Here is a 16,958-nt window from a genome sequence, read left to right as displayed (position 1 = left end):
ACTGTATTCTGTACTGTGTAATTATACTGTACTGTGTAATGATGTATGAAAGTTTAAGCACTTTTGTTAAAATATTTATTGGGCTGAATATTTAATCAATCAATCAATGTTTATTTAAAAGAATGTATATACAGAAACATAAGAGTAATGTATAATTGTAGGGACAGGAGTTACATACTAATGAAGCTACTATTACGCAAAGCATTTTGTGCAAAATATGCTCATTAGCTTTACATTCGCTTATTGTAGAGTCACAGTAACTTCTTAGTAATAAATTTAAATATAATTAATCATTGTGTTTGCTTATTATTAAAGTATTGTGTTTACAGGGAATATTGTCCTTCCTGAGTGCTCCTCTCATTGGTGCACTCTCAGACTTATGGGGTCGCAAGTTCTTCCTGTTTATCACCGTCTTCTTCACTTGCCTCCCCATCCCATTCATGAAGATCAACACATGGTGAGTGCCACTCTCATTCTTGTATATAATCTGGCTAACTTGACTGTGCTATATCAATAATTTGAGATAGGATAAAAACCCATCTCGATTCTATGTTTTATCCTATGGGTTGGGTTTTGATCCAATGTTGTTATGTCTGAGAACACATTACTTTTACTGCAATAATAATTTAGATACCCTGTATATTATATTATCACTAGCCTTTTCTTGATTAAAGTGTAATTCACTAAAGTACATCAAAAAAGCATTTATAGATCTTTGTTTACTAACTGTAAGATAAATTTACAATATATTTAATATGGAAATGCATAGATTTCTTTAAAAAGAAGTACTGTAATATGGATTCCATTTGTTTACACAGTATAAATATTAGGTCACAAAACTAGAGCAAGAGTTATTAAAATCATTTGATGCAAATGGGAATTTATATTATGAAGTATTAGATGTATAACAATTTATCCAATATTTTAACACAAGAGACCATATCCCTGAAATGATTAATATGCATATCAAATAGTTAATCAACTGGCTCTTAATGTAGATAAGTACTGTAATAAAGAAGAGTTTAGTGATATTAGAAAGAGACTGTGAACAAATTTTTCTTAGTGTCAGGTGGTGATGTATGAATGAAATATTTGGTTAAGAATGGCAAGAAAGTGTGTAGAGTTGTACAAGCTGGTGAAAGAATGAAAAGAACTGTTGGGTAAGATAAGTTGGTGGCAAGAGCTACCACCTTTTCTCCTTACCGAAGGGTAAGCAGAAAATACCAGATGTTGAATGTAATGAAACCACAATTTCTGGGTGAGCTGTGGTTGCTCCCTGAAGCTACTATCTCCGCTGTAGATGCCATCTACAGTGGTACCTCGGTTTAAGAGTTGAATCCGTTCCTGGAGACAGCTCGTATTCCGAAAACTCGTAATCCGAAGCTAATTTCCCCATAAGAAATAATGGGAAATGAATTAATCCGTTCCTGACTACCCAAACACCTCACTTCAAACTAAATTTTATACCTAATTCATCGAAATAAACCTACAAAACTATGTTCAAGTTATTACTTACCCATGCTAATGACTGCTGTGGGCGTATGGAAGATGGTGAGGAGGAGGGAGGAAGGGAGGTGTTATTGTTTGGAAGGGGAGTCCCCTTCCATTATAACATCAGGCAGTGAGGACTTCACTGGTGTGCGCACTCTGGCACATTTTGCCTGCATACCACTAGGACACTTGTTTTTCCCTACATTTTAACACTTGTCTGTAGTAAGACATCACATTGTCATTTAAAAGGTCAATGCAACGGCCTGCTACAGCTTTATCTGGGTGAGTTTTTTCAACAAAACTTTGCAGTTCTTCCCATACTTCACTCATTTTCTTAATCAAGAAGGGACATCCTCTACTGCCTCTACTCACAGCTATTTTTTTAGGTTGAACCTTACCAATGGCTTTCTTGAGACCCATGGCGAGATATATAATAACAACTTTTATGCTCAAATGGCCAAAAAAAAACGACAAAAAACTGTAAATCCTTTTGAAGAATTCAGGCGGGATAGTCACTGGGCGCGAGACACTAGTAAACTGAGACGCGATCGCCGTGCCACCACACGCTAGTCGGCCTGTACGTGTATCAACAAACTTGTGTTCCGAGGCAACCCTCGCCTTCCGAGGCAAATTTTCTGAGCAAATCCTGCTCGTATTCCGAAAAACTCGTATACAGGGACACTCGTATTCCGAGGTACCACTGTACTAGGTGCCATGAGTCGTGGAGTTCTTTGGCCTTCCAGGGACTCGGCCAGAACCTGGTTCCTTTACAAGAGGCACAATGACCTGTGGTATTGTTATATTAAGTTATTCATTTATGCCACCACCGAAGAAGATGCCCAGTAATTCGGTCAAAACAAACCATAGCTGGCTGCCTCGATACCTGCAGGCTTGAAAACGGCCATAGTATGTAAACAATCTAAAATGTTACAAAATTAGCGCTCGCTCATTCATCCCACCCACACCTTCGTTTGGGGGGGAGGAGGGAGGGGGGACAGCCCATATCCCGCTCCACTGTGTGGCATGGTGTTATTCCTCCACAGGTACCACTTTTATCAAAGTTATCCCAGTGACATTTGTAGGAGTCTCTCTCTCCAAGTCTCTTCCTCCGTGATGAGTAGAATAAAGGCCAGGAGTTGCCTTATTGCAGCCTCTTCTCATACAGAGCTGCTCTCAGGGCTCGCCAACTCCTGTACCTAGTGGCCACAAATATACGTCTACTAGCAAGTTTGCCAATTTGGTTGGCTCTCCTGTTGCCACCAAATAAATGTGGTGTGGGGGACTAGGCTGCACACCCGTTACTCTTGCTGGACGCCTCTCCCCACACTGCAACATGAATCTCGTCTAAATTCTAAGGTGGATGGATGTCTTGGCACAATGTTAGGTATTTATGTTCATCTCATTGCTCTAGGCAAGTAATTGGAAAGTGAAGAGTGGATGACATGAAACTCAATAATAAAATCTATGTAAACATTTAATAATAAACATACATTCACATAAGGTCAGTAAAATAAAAAAAAGGTATAACTTTGGCAACACTTGAAATATTGCGTAATATGGCAGCACCACCTGGTGCTCTTGCCAGGTCTCACCAAGAAATGAGGGAAGCTGCTTGCAAGCCATCACTTGGCTCCTTAGTCTCGTCTTCCAGTGGGGGCTGAGGAGAATTCAAGTGATCATGAATTCGAGCTGGTCTTGTCTGCAACCTGCAGCTCTAGCACTCCAAAACTTCCCCAGGAAGCTTCACAATGTTTTTTCTATTAATTTCAAACATTGGCAGCCAAGACATTATAACTTTGGGTTAATCCTTGTCTTACTGGAGCAATGAAACTTCCTCAGGGTCCCATGCCCCACCTCAGATCGGTCAGTGAACAGAGTTGGGGCGGACACAGTGACCTGAGCGGAATACATAAAATGTAGCATTTGGTCCAGAGATCAAGCTGGTTCTGGCAGCACATGAGCAAACCACAGGTGAAATAGCACACAAGACTGCCTGCGAAACAAAAGCCAAGGCAGTATTGACTCCGAACACAAGCTGCAGTGGCTCCACCAGCACTGCATGATATGAGGTGAGAGTATTCAGCATGACATGCTGATCAAGATTCCAGGAGGAATCCAGTTCCTCCTCGGTGCATGCCACAGAGCCACTATACTATGTGGCTGTTTACAGCTATGATGTTCTGCATTGTACGTTGGGCACACAGTACTGTGTGCTCAACGAACAAGGGAATATCATCGCCCCTGACCAGCCTGATAGTCGCTAGTGACAAAGCATGGCCGACAGCCAAGGCATCCATAAAGACGTTGAGTGCGGGTGGAGGAAGGCGCCAGGGGACCTGAACCCCTGAAAAGCCTTAAGAGGAAGCTGGGGACACAACAGCCAACACAGGGGCAACAGAGTCTGCACCCAGTGGTTGTGGCAGTGGTGAAAATGAGTGCCACTGAGGAACCAGTACAACCTCTGAAGCCAAACTTTGCCCAGTTTATAGACACGGAGGGTAAAGTTGAGGCTTCTGCACAGCTGCTTGAGCAACTGCCAAGTCACCCGAGGCCAACTCGACACCAAAAGACAGCGATGCTGCAGCTAGGGCAAGGCTGTTGAAGGCAGGTATAGAGATGCCAACAGCGTCCTAAATGAGGCCCAGCTAAGTCGGAACCTGGGCCGAAACCAACTGGAACTTTCGCGGTTCCTCTGGAACCCAAACTTGGCAAGCTGGGAAAGGACCAGATCCCTGGCTATCAGATACAAGAACGGGCTGGGAGCCCAAACCAGCCAGGCATCAAATTAGGCCAACATACGAACACCCAAGAGCTGAATATGGGTCACCATGACCTGAGCCAAACGCGTGAAAGTGTGCAGAGCCAGATTGAGGTCAAACAGGAGATGTGAGCGGTGGTAAGCCTGACACCCCACCACAAAATCTAACCAATCCCTGTACCGTGTATGTACAGTACAGTATAAGAATATACCAATGATAAGGATATATACTGTACAACCTGACCCAACCCCAGACCCGGACCCCCAGTGATTCCTCATAATTAATAATAAAGATGCCATTTTCCACAGGAATGATGGAGTGTGATCAAGCCCCACTGGAAAAGTAAAATTGGTCCAACCAATTTTAAAAATTGTTTCAATTTAAAATTGATAGTTTTCATTAAACCCCGCTATACTACAGTACGAACAAAGATCCACGATAAACAGTCACAATGGAATCCCTTAAAGTTATATAAGATACCAATATTACACTGCCTCCATATGTACATACAGTAATATTGTACTGTACTACAAATAATAATAGAACTTAATGGCACAGAATGAAAGAACAATAATGTATCAATATTAATTTATATATCAATGTATGAAATGGGATCGCTGCAGCTCTCTCTAGCATGGATCCAGACCAATTACCGTAAACCTCCCTGTTCCTCTCCCGGTAACGTTGAACCTAAACAATGTATCGTACAGTAACCGTCCTGTGCTTCCAGCCAACTTTACCAAATAATACATAAATATCACACAATTCCATCATCCTACTGGCTTTGTAGTAACACTTCACTTATTAGACCCAAAGTCCAAAATATATCCAGTTCTGTAGTTTACATTTACGCAAATAATCGTGGGGCCGGCAGAGCAGAAATAAGAGCAGCACCAGAAAAAATGATGCGGACACCAGTGGTTCATGCGCTTGTACTTCCCTCTCCTTTCGACTTGTTTTATATAATGTAGACCAACCAGGCCATAACAGGCATTCAAAAGTTTTGATCCCTTAATTTTGATAGAATTGTCTAATAGCATGCCTATTACACCTCTTTCCAACAGGACTATTTTGCACTTTCTGCCATGCCTGTCTTGTTTGTTTTTTCAACGTGCAGATTTAGAACCAGTCCCTCTAATAATTTCCAAGTTTAAATTACTATGCTTCTCTCTCGCCTGGTCGACGACCGGGCCGCGGGGACGCTAAGCCCCGGAAGCACCTCAAGGTAGGTCGCCTGTGCTTTAGAGAATACAGCTTTACAGATGCGCATTTCCAGTAATTTACATGGTTTATTGAATGGATTTGGGCAGTAAAACATCTCTGCACTCTCTCCAAGTCAGTAATTTCTCTAAACACTTTATCCCCAAACCTACTTGTGTATAGGTGTCAACTTCATTGTTTATGCAACAAAATATGATAGTGAGCATAGTGTAATCAAGCAGTGAACTAGTCGAAGAATGCAAGGCAGAGCAGATACGAAAATAAATTTAATTCGCTTACAATAGTGTATTTGTGTATTTAGCATTCATTAAAGCAGCTTTGTTGGTTTTAATTATTAACCAACCGAAGACGACGAGTCACAATCATGTGGCTGAAGGTATGACCAAACCATACGTCAGAAGAAAAAGTAAAGTTTCTGTAATAAAGAAAAGTGAAGATACTTCTTCATCTTCTGATGTGTGGTTTGGTCATCCTAACTTAATTTTTCCCATACTGCAAGGTACATGCCAGATTATCTGCCCAACACAACTAACCCAGGTTTGTTTGGTTAACCAGTAATGCTTGCAATGTTCCCATCTGTAGAACATTGGGGGTTTTGTTCGAGTCTATTCTACCTCTGAAACATTTTGTACTACTACTACTACTAACAGGATTTTTATGGGGTGCATAATAAATGAATGAAACTAACTAAGATCTGTAGACCCCTATGTTTCATGGGTGAATTTACTCTTCTTCCCTTGTAGATATTTGTTGTTAAAATTAATGTGTAAAAAAGGCTTTGTTAAACTTTGATAAGCATGTCCTGCAGACTTACATATAATATCTAAAATTTTATTTCCATTTTCTATGATTCTAGGTGGTACTTCGCTCTCATCAGCATGTCGGGCGTCTTTGCAGTTACTTTTAGCATTGTTTTTGCTTATGTTGCGGACGTAACCGATGAATCGGAACGTAGCAGTGCCTACGGCTTGGTCTCTGCCACTTTTGCAGCAAGCTTGGTCACTTCACCAGCATTAGGAGCTTACCTTGGCAAAGTGAGGAAGCATTTATGTGTCATTATACTAAATAAGTATATAATCCTAAGCATTACAAAATAAAAATCTACATTTACTGTCAGTTTTGTACAAAAAAAGTGAGATAATTTAGACATTTAATATACAGTTTTGGCAATGTATACATTTTAGCAAAATTGTCATTAGCAGGAAGAATTAATGACATCAACTTCAAGCAATATACATAATTTGACTAGCAGTACTGATACTAAGAAAACTATTTAGATTTGTTACATAAATTTATAAATCATTGGCTAATCAATGCTGGGACGATTATTAGACAGGTTTAGTTTCTTGCCATAACATTTGTATTTTTTTGTCACCAGGTGCACAGTGATGACCTTGTGGTTGGTCTAGCAACAGCTATAGCAATATTGGACGTTTTCTTCATTCTCGTGGCAGTACCTGAGTCATTACCAGAAAAGCTTAGATTATCATCATCATGGAGTGCCCACATCTCCTGGGAACAAGCTGACCCTTTCTCGGTAAATAACGCTCATTTTACTAATAATAATTTACAGCATATAAAAATACAGAATTGTTTGGGTCAAGCAAATCCTAGAATTACAATTTTCTGGATTTTATTTTTTACCATCTTGTCTAATAGGGGCAGTGTAAGTTAAACTTTATTTGCACAAATCAATTTGTTTGCAAGAAGGTGGTGTTCTTTTAAGCATTGGTGCTGTCTTGTATAGAATACGGCTTAATTCCTAGATTCTACTTCAGTAAAGGTTTCTTTTTCTTTTTTACACATTTGATGACAGTAGATAATACAAACGTGTGTTAACAGGCTTATAGCTTTACTTTCCATTAACTCATCTTGAACCTTGCCCTACAAGTTGTGGGAAATGACCTGCCAGTCAATTTGCAACCAGACTGTTAATTGCTACAGAATGAACAGGGACAAACTTTAAGGGTTGGTGCCCAGCGACCCTCCCTATCTAGGTCTTTAAAATATTAAGAGGTCCTTTACTGGCTGGATTGAACCTATCGAGCTCTTAAACTTATTGTACCACCTCAGAGCACTCAAACTGTTTTCCTTGCAACAGAGAGGAGAGTTTTCATCGTACAGTATATACATGGAAAGTACCAGAAAGTCACATTTAAAACCAATACAACAAATTATAACATATGGAGAGTGTAAAATCAATCCCATGAACAGTTTAGTTGCCATAGAAACAACTGGAAAGCTATGTAAACAGCCGTGATCTAAAACTTTTTAATCTCCGGTCAACAAATATAAAATGTATCACTGGAACAGAAGTGGAAATTTTCAGGAGGTAACTTGTCAAGTTTCTATTGGAGTTAATGGATTAACCTGGATGTGAAGGATATACGAGTCTGTGGGCTTCAAAGACGAGCAACCTCACAAACCAGTCAATTGCTAGAAAAGGCTGGCCACAGGGCAGGCTGTGGTAGTTGTCAACTTATAAAAATTGGCAGGCAATTAACAGATAAAAATACCTTCAAAAGACTTTACAGTACAAAAGGCAAAAGAGGAAGTATATACAGTGATACCTCCATTTATGAATTTAATCATTTCCCAGTGTGGGAAATCTAACTCTTTAAGGTGGGCGTCAGTTTCAAATATGCAATAAATGAAAACTGGTTCGATTTCAATCAAACTTTTTTGGCAAGTTGTATATGAAAAGGGTTTCATCTGGTCCAAGTCTCAGCATCGTAGCATAAATAGGAAGGGAGAAAAAAAATATTGAATTGTCAAAAAATTTCCAAAATGGTCAAAAACGATTATAAAACAAAAGTGTCAACTGAAATCATGTCTATGACTCTCAGTTATCACAATAGCATATATTAAAAACTAATTATAAGTACTTTTATTAAAAAAATATTTAGTTATATATATTTTTCTGGGGGGAGCCCCGTCGGCTCCCCGGAGCTATCCCAGGCTGATATGCTAATGTCAGACTTTGGCATCAGTCATGTGTATGGAGTTCTTAGGCCTACCGGGGACCACGGCCAGAACCGGGCCCCCTCAGAGAGGCAAGGGGAGCAATGGCCTATAGAAGCCCCCGTGTAGTTGGAAGCATTCTATGTCTGCCATCGACCGGAACAGGCACCCAGAAAGGTAAGCGCCCCAAAACAAACCCCTATTCTGGTTAAAATTGCTACCTAATACCGAACTAGTGGATAGAACTCCCCAACCGAAAACAAGCAAATTAGTGTGACGTCACACACTGCCGCGCCGCTGTCTGCGCAGCTCCCCCCTCCCCGGGAGGGGGAAGGGGGAGCCCCAGACCCCCCGCGCCGGCTACCCACACCTCAGTTCTTGAGGCTGATGCTATGGGCGATGGTCGTGTGCTCTGGCTCCGGTGTCGCTACTGCACTGTGCTTTGAGTGTGGTGTTAGTTTTGTGGGTGCGAGAGCCAGGAGTTATCTTCAGTACTCGGGCTGCATGCGCCTAGGGCTGCCTTCCCTAGGTGCCCTGTAAGTACTGCCCTTGGGGCTTGGGGCCACCTTCCACAGGCTCCTCGGGGTCTGCCTCTGCTGGTCCGTTTTACCTTTCGGTTTTTCGGCCGCCTGTTGGGCTCTTGGGTGTTCTGTTCTCCCTTGTTACCGGCAGGTAAGAGGCAGTTTGCACTGGTAGGGGCGCAGGGTGCTGCTCAGCTTGTAATTCCCGACATCGCGGCCGGCTCTGTTCCTTGGGGTTCGCTGTCCTCTTGCGGGGTTTTGCTTTTCTTTTTGCCTGGTGGGGGGTTCTGTCATTTTATTCAGTTTGTTTTTGCCCTTCCACTGTTCTCCTCGGTGGCGCCCCCTGCTAGGTCCCCGTGAGTGTACACGTCCCTGGGGTTCAGCTTTAGAAGTTTGCTTGGTAGTTTTGGGCGCCGGTTTGCAGCACCCTGCCTGGGACTACCTGAGCGCGAGTCCTCTTAAAGTAAACGCTCAGGACCCTGGGAATCCCCTAGGGGGCGCGTGGGTCCGATGGATGTGACCCCGGAGTCCCCACTCGCTGTGTGCGAGTTTGAGGGTTGCTCGGTCCCCTTGTCTCAGGGTGACCCTCATTGTTTTTGCCTCTGCCACGCTGCCTGTTGGGTCGGTGATACTTTCGACCCTGAGTCCTGTGAGTGTTGCTGCTTGCTTGTGACTCAATTTACCCAATCCTCTGATGATTCTATTCGGGTACAGGCGGCACGTGCGTTGCAGTCTAGGTTTCGTCTGTTGCAACGCGCTCGGTTGGTTGCTTCCCCGGATGCCCCGGGGCTGCCCCGCTTTGCTTTTCGAGACCCGGACTTGGGGGTGGGGGTCGTTTCGATCCTGGTTCAGTCCGCACCTCCTCGTCCTTCCCCTTCTGTTCGTTCTGGTCCCCCGCCCCTGCTTCCGGCCCCGAAGCGTCTGAGGGTTTCGGGGTCGGAGCAGGGGTTACTTGATCTCGAGACTCGGGCAGCTTCGGGGGTTGCCCCTTCCGGGGGGGCGGCAGAGGCATTCGAGTCTTGTCTCCCGGCCGAAGCTTCAGGGTCTGACCAGTGGGCCCCCCTTCCTCCAGCTTTTCCGGCTGCTCCGTCCTTGTCTTGTGGGGTCGGGGCTTGGGGAGAGGACTCGGCCTCGGGTCCTGTGGTGACGGACCTCGAGGCTGGGGAGGGGCTGACTTGGGGGCCTTGGGCCCCGCTGGACCCCGCCTGGGTTTTTCTTCCCACTGAGCGGGGGCTTATTGTTACAAGGAGTGGGGTTTTCTTTCCCCCCCTCTGCGTACGAGTTGGATTTGGTGTCGGCCCCTCCCCGGGTACGGTTCCGTGTTCCCCCAGGTACGTCGGTTCCGTCCTTCCGGAGGTTTTCGGCTTATCGCATCCAACCTGGTGTGGTGCGAGCGGCCTTTGCAGCTTACCTCCTGCGTGACCCGGATTATGCCTCGGAAATGGATCCGTCCACGTTCAGGTTTGGGACTTCGTTCCCTTTCTGGCTCCGTTACGAGGTTCCGGAGTCATCCTGGCTAGCAGACTGTCCCTTGTTTGGTCTGGATTCCTGGCATTCCTTCTGTCGTTCCCGCACGCTGGAGTGGCGGGAAGCTTCCACGGTGCTTCAGGTTTTCCTGGGGGGTGAACTTGAGTACCTGAATGAGTGCTTGTTTGCCCCTGCCCTTCCCCGCGATGTGGGCGTTATTCAGCTCCATGTGCAGGTTCCCTCCCTTTCGGCGGCGCTCGTGGCGGAGGACTTGCGCGCTCGGGGCCTTTTGTTTTCGGCCTTACGGTTCTTTTCCCTCCTGGAGCTGTCTTCGGATTGGCTCGTGGAGGATGTGGGGACGCTTGGGTCCGTCCCGGGGTCCGGCACCTTGTCCTCGGCTGCGCGTTCGTCGGCTGCCTTGTTGAAGCTGTTCACGCCGATTTTGCGGGATGCGGTTTCCCTGTTCTATGCTTCCCGCCTCGCGTGTCGGCAGGCGGTGCTGGGTTCCTCCGTGGAATCTGCTTGGGCTCTGGCTCTTAGGCGTTCTTCCCCTTTTTGTCCTCTCCTGTTTGGGGAGTCGGCCGTGGCGCAGTTTATTCAGGCTGCGTCGGCGGCTTGTCGTCCGATGTCGGACTTGTTGGTTTTCCGGGGGTCCCGGGGTGGGTCTTCCCGGAAAGGTCGTGCCAGGGCTCGGGGTTCCTCTCGTCGTGGTAGGCCTCGGGTGTCAGGTTTGGGGTTGGCTCCTCCTGCGGACCCTCCCTCGTCTGGTCGGCGCGGTGTTCGCGCTGTGCGGGGTTCTGGGTCTCGTAAGGGTCGCCGGCCCTTTCGCGGTTTGCCCCTTTGACGGGGCGATGGGGGGGCGGCTTGCGCTGTTCGCCCGCGCCTGGTCCCACGATTCGTGGGCCTTTCGGGTCGTGTCTCGCGGCCTGCGGTGGCGTTGGGTGGCCCCTCCCCCCTTTGGGGGGTCGGGGCTGGCGGGGCAGGCTTCTTCCCCTGCGCTCTGTCGAGTCGTCTTGGAGTGGGTACGCTTGGGCGTCGTCGAAACGACGTCGTCCCTCAGATGGGTTTCCCGTCTGTTTCCGGTTCCGAAACGGGACTGCGCGGACCTGCGGTTCATTCTGGACTTGTCCCGTCTGAACCCCTGGGTTCATTGCCCCTCCTTTCGGATGACTACGCTGTCTCAGGTTCGGCTCCTCTTGGAGCCGGGTGCTTGGATGGTGTCCCTGGACCTCCGGGACGCTTATTGGCATGTCCCGATTCATCCGCGGTTCAGGGACTGGCTCGGTTTTGTAGTGGGGCGTCTGAGTTACCGCTTTCGTTGTCTCCCGTTCGGGTTGAACCTGGCACCTCGCGTGTTCACACGCCTTACACGGGTTGTGGTGGCTCGTTTGCGTCTCCTAGGTGTTCGGGTGTTGGCCTACCTCGACGACTGGCTGGTTTGGGCTCCCAGCCAGTCAGCTTGCTTGCTAGCCAGGGATTTGGTTCTTTCCCAGCTCGCCGGGTTCGGGTTCTTGTTCGGGTGGCCCGCGGATCGACGATTCGGCTCCATTCGGACTGCTCTCCGGTGGTTCATTGCCTGAACCGCGGGGGTTCGATGCGGTCCTTGTCTCTTTGGGGTTGGTCGCTTCGGGTGACTCGTCTGCTGAGTTCTCGGGGTTTGGCTCTCCTGGCGGTTCACGTACGGGGCGTGTCCAACATCTTGGCCGACGCCCTGTCTCGCTTCGTTCCCCTCTCCACGGAGTGGACGGTCGGCGACGAGTCCTTCCGTTGGCTTTGCCAGACGTTCGGGCGCCCCGAAGTGGACCTCTTCGCGTCGGCGTGGTCGCGGCGTCTTCCCGTTTATGCGGCGCCCTTCCCCGATTGCGAGGCCGTCGGGGTCGATGCCTTTCGGCTCGACTGGTCGAGGTGGGGGTTCCTGTACCTCTTTCCCCCAGTTCGGCTGTTGCTCCAGGTCCTGACTCGCTTAGAGACTTACCGGGGGAGAGTTGTCCTTCTGGCCCCTTGGTGGCCGGCCCAGCCTTGGTTTCAGGCGCTGGTTGCTCGGTGTCCGAACCCGAGGGTTTTCCCGCGGCTCCGCCTCTTTCAGCAGATCGGGCCGGTACGTCACGTGGCTGGTTCGATCTTCTCCTCGAGTCTTCGCGTATGGTTTTTTTGACTCGAGTCTATCATCATCTCTATGGTGATCAGGTGGCCTCCTTGTTGGTGTCCCACCTGAGGGCTTCTTCTCGGCGGCAGTATGAAGTTTCCTGGCGGTCCTTCCGTTTCTTTTTGCGTCTTCGTCGTGTTAGCTCCTTGTCTGTTCGGGTGGTCTTGTCCTTCCTCTCGTGGTTGTTTCAGGACCGTCATCTTATGCCTAACACTGTCGCTTCGTATCGTGCGGCGCTGGCGGAGCCGCTTCAGCTTGCTTTCGGTATCGATGTTACGTCTGCGCCGTTTCGCAAGCTGTCTCGTGCATTGTTTCACCTCCGGCCTGCTCATGCGTCGCCTGAGCCGTCCTGGTCTTTGGACAGAGTGCTCGCTTTCCTTTCATCTCCTCGTTTCGTTGTGGCCCCTTCGGTCCAGGATTGTTTTTCCAAGGCACTTTTCTTGTTGGCTTTGGCCTCTGGGGGTCGGGTAGGGGAGCTTCATGCTCTCCTCCGGCGCAGGGGTTTCTGCTCTTTTGGTCGTAGTGATAGTTTTGTTCGTTTGCAGCCGTCTCCTTCTTTTCTGGCGAAGAATGAGACTGCTGCGTTCCGGAGGGGTCCATGGGTGGTTGATGCTTGGTTGGTCAGGCCGGGGGTGCATCATGTTTTGTGTCCGGTTGCGGCGCTTCGCCGTTATTTGCGCGCCACAGCTTCTGTGTCCGGGGACGCGCTGTGGGTTGATCCGGTTTCCCTTCTTCCCTGTTCGCGGGTTCGGGTCTCTCAGGTCGTCCGCAGGGTTATTAGGTCTAGCCAGCCTGCGGTCTATCCCCGTGCCCATGACGTTCGTAAGTTCGCGGCTCTTGCTGCCGTCTTTGGGAATATGTATTGGTCTGATATTCGGGCGCGGGGATTTTGGCGGTCGAACAGGGTCCTGGCTGCTCGTTACCTTGTGAATGTCCCTGGCCCTCGTCGGGCCTGTGTTGCTTTGGGTCGGCGGTTGCAGCCAGTTGTCTCGGCTTCGAGTTGAGGGGTGAGCGACGACCGCCTCCCGGGTAAGTCCCTCTTTTTCTGTCTGTGGGTAGTTAGCTCCGGGGAGCCGACGGGGCTCCCCCCAGAAAACCAGCGTTGAATGTAATGAAACGCCATTTTCTGGGTGAGTCCCGGAGGCTCCCCGGCATCCCTCCCTCCCTCCGGTCGGCGGTTTTTCGCGTTTTTGACATCCAGCCTCAAGAACTGAGGTGTGGGTAGCCGGCGCGGGGGGTCTGGGGCTCCCCCTTCCCCCTCCCGGGGAGGGGGGAGCTGCGCAGACAGCGGCGCGGCAGTGTGTGACGTCACACTAATTTGCTTGTTTTCGGTTGGGGAGTTCTATCCACTAGTTCGGTATTAGGTAGCAATTTTAACCAGAATAGGGGTTTGTTTTGGGGCGCTTACCTTTCTGGGTGCCTGTTCCGGTCGATGGCAGACATAGAATGCTTCCAACTACACGGGGGCTTCTATAGGCCATTGCTCCCCTTGCCTCTCTGAGGGGGCCCGGTTCTGGCCGTGGTCCCCGGTAGGCCTAAGAACTCCATACACATGACTGATGCCAAAGTCTGACATTAGCATATCAGCCTGGGATAGCTCCGGGGAGCCTCCGGGACTCACCCAGAAAATGGCGTTTCATTACATTCAACGCTGGTTTTTTTTTTCTCTCTCTTTTTGTTTATCGGGCGATTTGCATGAAACTTATACACTTGACTGCGCGTAAGCCTATCTGTAAGGATGCCAATTTTGGAGGAAATTGGTTGATGTCAACCTCAAGTCACAGATGGCAACACCTTAGACTTTATTTTTTACTTATTTATTTTCAATTAACATAAACGTTCAAATATCTTTCATTTTTTATTCAATTTACATGAAACTTAAACTTTATATGTAAAGTTTGTCTCTAAAGTCTGAAGGAAGTGTTTTTTCCTAAGTTCATTTATTGATTTTATAAATAGCAATAAACATGATATATTTGCATAATATTTTTGGGGGAACTTTGACTATTTGTATTAGTAAAACTAAAGACGTTTTGGAAAATCCCCATCTACATATCCTTTATTATATGCTAATGTGTCAGAAAAGTGTCATAGAATGATTATATCTGAAAGGTGTGGTTGTAAATCTTCACTTGAAAATGTGTAAAATTTGTTGTAAAACATAAAAAAAAAATCTCGCTTACTATTTAGGCTGCAGTACTGAAACTTGGAACAATTGCAGCCCTTTTCATATACAACTAGTCAAAAAATATTGGTTGACATTGAACAACTTTTAAAAAACTGACTGGAAGCCCCTTAATGTAAATAATATTTAATTAACTAAAATAAAAATATTCGAAGGACCACCCTCTTATAAAGGAAGAGGGAAATAAATAAATGAAATAATAAGTTGAGATTAGGTATCAGTACCTAATGGATGGTGTAATAATTAAAAGGTTATTTGGAGAGCAATAATGAACTGTAATTATACTAATCAATTAAGAGTTCGACTTTCACAAGCATTGGGGTTAATACTAGAAACTAATGCATCCCTAGTACGAATAATTGATGCTGGTTCATCATCAATGGGTTAATCAAAATTATTGAGAAAATATATGAAATAAGTATTATGTAAATGTTCTATAAAATCAATGATTATACATGGTAGAACAAGAATTAATCAATGGTAAGAATAATGCAGTAACTACCATCAGATAAGATAATTATTCATATCAAATCTGTTAGTATAGTACAGTATTAAGAAAAATATGTATGAAATTATATGACATAATAAATTTATAATAAATGGATATTATAATGAATCTCAATAGTTAATAAGAGGTTATCTTGAGGTTATTGTGAGATGATTTTTGGGATTTTAGTGTCCCCGCGGCCCAGTCCTCGACCAGGCCTCCACCCCCAGGAAGCAGCCTGTGACAGCTGACTAACACCCAGGTACCTATTTTACTGCTAGGTAACAAGGGCATAGGGTGAAAGGAACTCTGCCCATTGTTTCTCGCCGGCGCCTGGGATCAAACCCAGGATCACAAGTCCAGTGTGCTGTCCTCTCGGCCGACCGGCTCCCTGTTAGTAAAGGTACTAAAATAATCTCAGCTGCTTAGCTGTGATTGAGAATAGTTGTACGCGTGTGGGGTAGCCTCGTCTGGAACTTGCTGGAACATGCGTCCTGAAACACGCATGGCGTGGGAGTTGATCTCTCCTCGGGCGGACTCGTTACAGGCTGCAAACCCAGTAAAATGTAGAGGATGCCTACGCTCAAATATTTACACAACTATTAATGAATTTGAAAATAAATTTAGTTCACTTGGGAACTCACTTGGTGGTTAGAGGAGGGCATACGGTGTAACGACGAACAAGAATAAAAATTAATGTATAGAGCTCTGATACAAAATGATTATACCACTTAACCGTAAAGGTGTTCGCCGAAACGATCATATGATCGTTGATGGAGTCACAGCAGTCACCAGCAATCGTTGTGGTCCGTTAAATGATGTGCTCCAGGCCAATTGAATAAGTGAAAATGGTCGCTTATCGTGCTAGGTATGAGCACGTAACGTTAGCCCGTCCAGTTCTAGACTCGACGCTGGTCTCTTCTCGAATGTTTGCTCCTCTCTCCCTCTACCCCATCTCGCCCACGCAGGCATGAACATGTTTCAGCAGAAATGGAAAATTCTTTTCCTTATAATTGCTCTCCTTAATGAGACAATAAAAATGGGGTTGACATTACAGGGAGTTAGATATTATATAAATTCTCGTCAGGTGATAATTAATATGAACAAGGTTCTTATTAGATGAGAAATGGAGGGAAATTTCTGGTTCCTCCATGACAATTTAATATAATAATTTAACAATTTAACTGTTAGATAGTGATCTCTAGCTGATAACACGCTAATATCAGATTACTGGTTGCTATACTGTCAGTTAATAATTCTTACAAAGAATACTGACAGAAAGTGAGAATATTACTTAATTCTCTAATATGTAGATAATATTTATACCTCTGCGGAGTTGTGTGACACAATATTGCCATGCCAAGTAGGAAGAATTTGGCAAATAATACGCAGAAGGGAAAATATTAATTTCAATTAGTTCTACAAGTTAGTAATGTTAATAAATGCTGTGCTTAGCATACAAATGACAATTAAATGTTGGCTTATTTCCAACACCAAGAGACGGGTCGTAACTTGAAAATTTGTAACTCAAAACGAATTTTCCCGCAAGAAATAATATAAATTTTAATTAGTCCGTTTCACACTCAAAAATATTAACTTCAAAATACATTTCATACATAATACACACTTTTGTACTATAGTATGTACAAATTATAGCTTACCTTTATTGATGACTCTTGTTGGCGTATGGAAGATGGTGAGGAGGGGGGGGGGGGCAGGA

The 16,958-nt window shown here is 46.0% G+C and overlaps 1 protein-coding gene across 3 annotated transcripts in view; it reads left to right on the top strand.

The window, feature by feature from the left end:
* The window catches only part of LOC123770667 (hippocampus abundant transcript 1 protein), a 136,180-nt gene that overhangs the window by 100,511 nt on the left and 18,711 nt on the right, over positions 1–16,958 (top strand). For all 3 annotated transcript variants that reach the window (XM_045762733.2, XM_045762732.2, XM_069305800.1), the window contains 3 exons: positions 330–457; positions 6,328–6,505; positions 6,850–7,008. In XM_045762733.2, the coding sequence (XP_045618689.2) occupies positions 330–457; positions 6,328–6,505; positions 6,850–7,008 (465 nt within the window). The remainder of the gene's footprint in view (positions 1–329; positions 458–6,327; positions 6,506–6,849; positions 7,009–16,958) is intronic.

This window comes from Procambarus clarkii, chromosome 56 (genome assembly GCF_040958095.1).
Source record: "Procambarus clarkii isolate CNS0578487 chromosome 56, FALCON_Pclarkii_2.0, whole genome shotgun sequence".
Lineage (NCBI taxonomy): Eukaryota > Metazoa > Arthropoda > Malacostraca > Decapoda > Cambaridae > Procambarus > Procambarus clarkii.
This window is presented reverse-complemented; position numbering and strand designations above follow the sequence as displayed.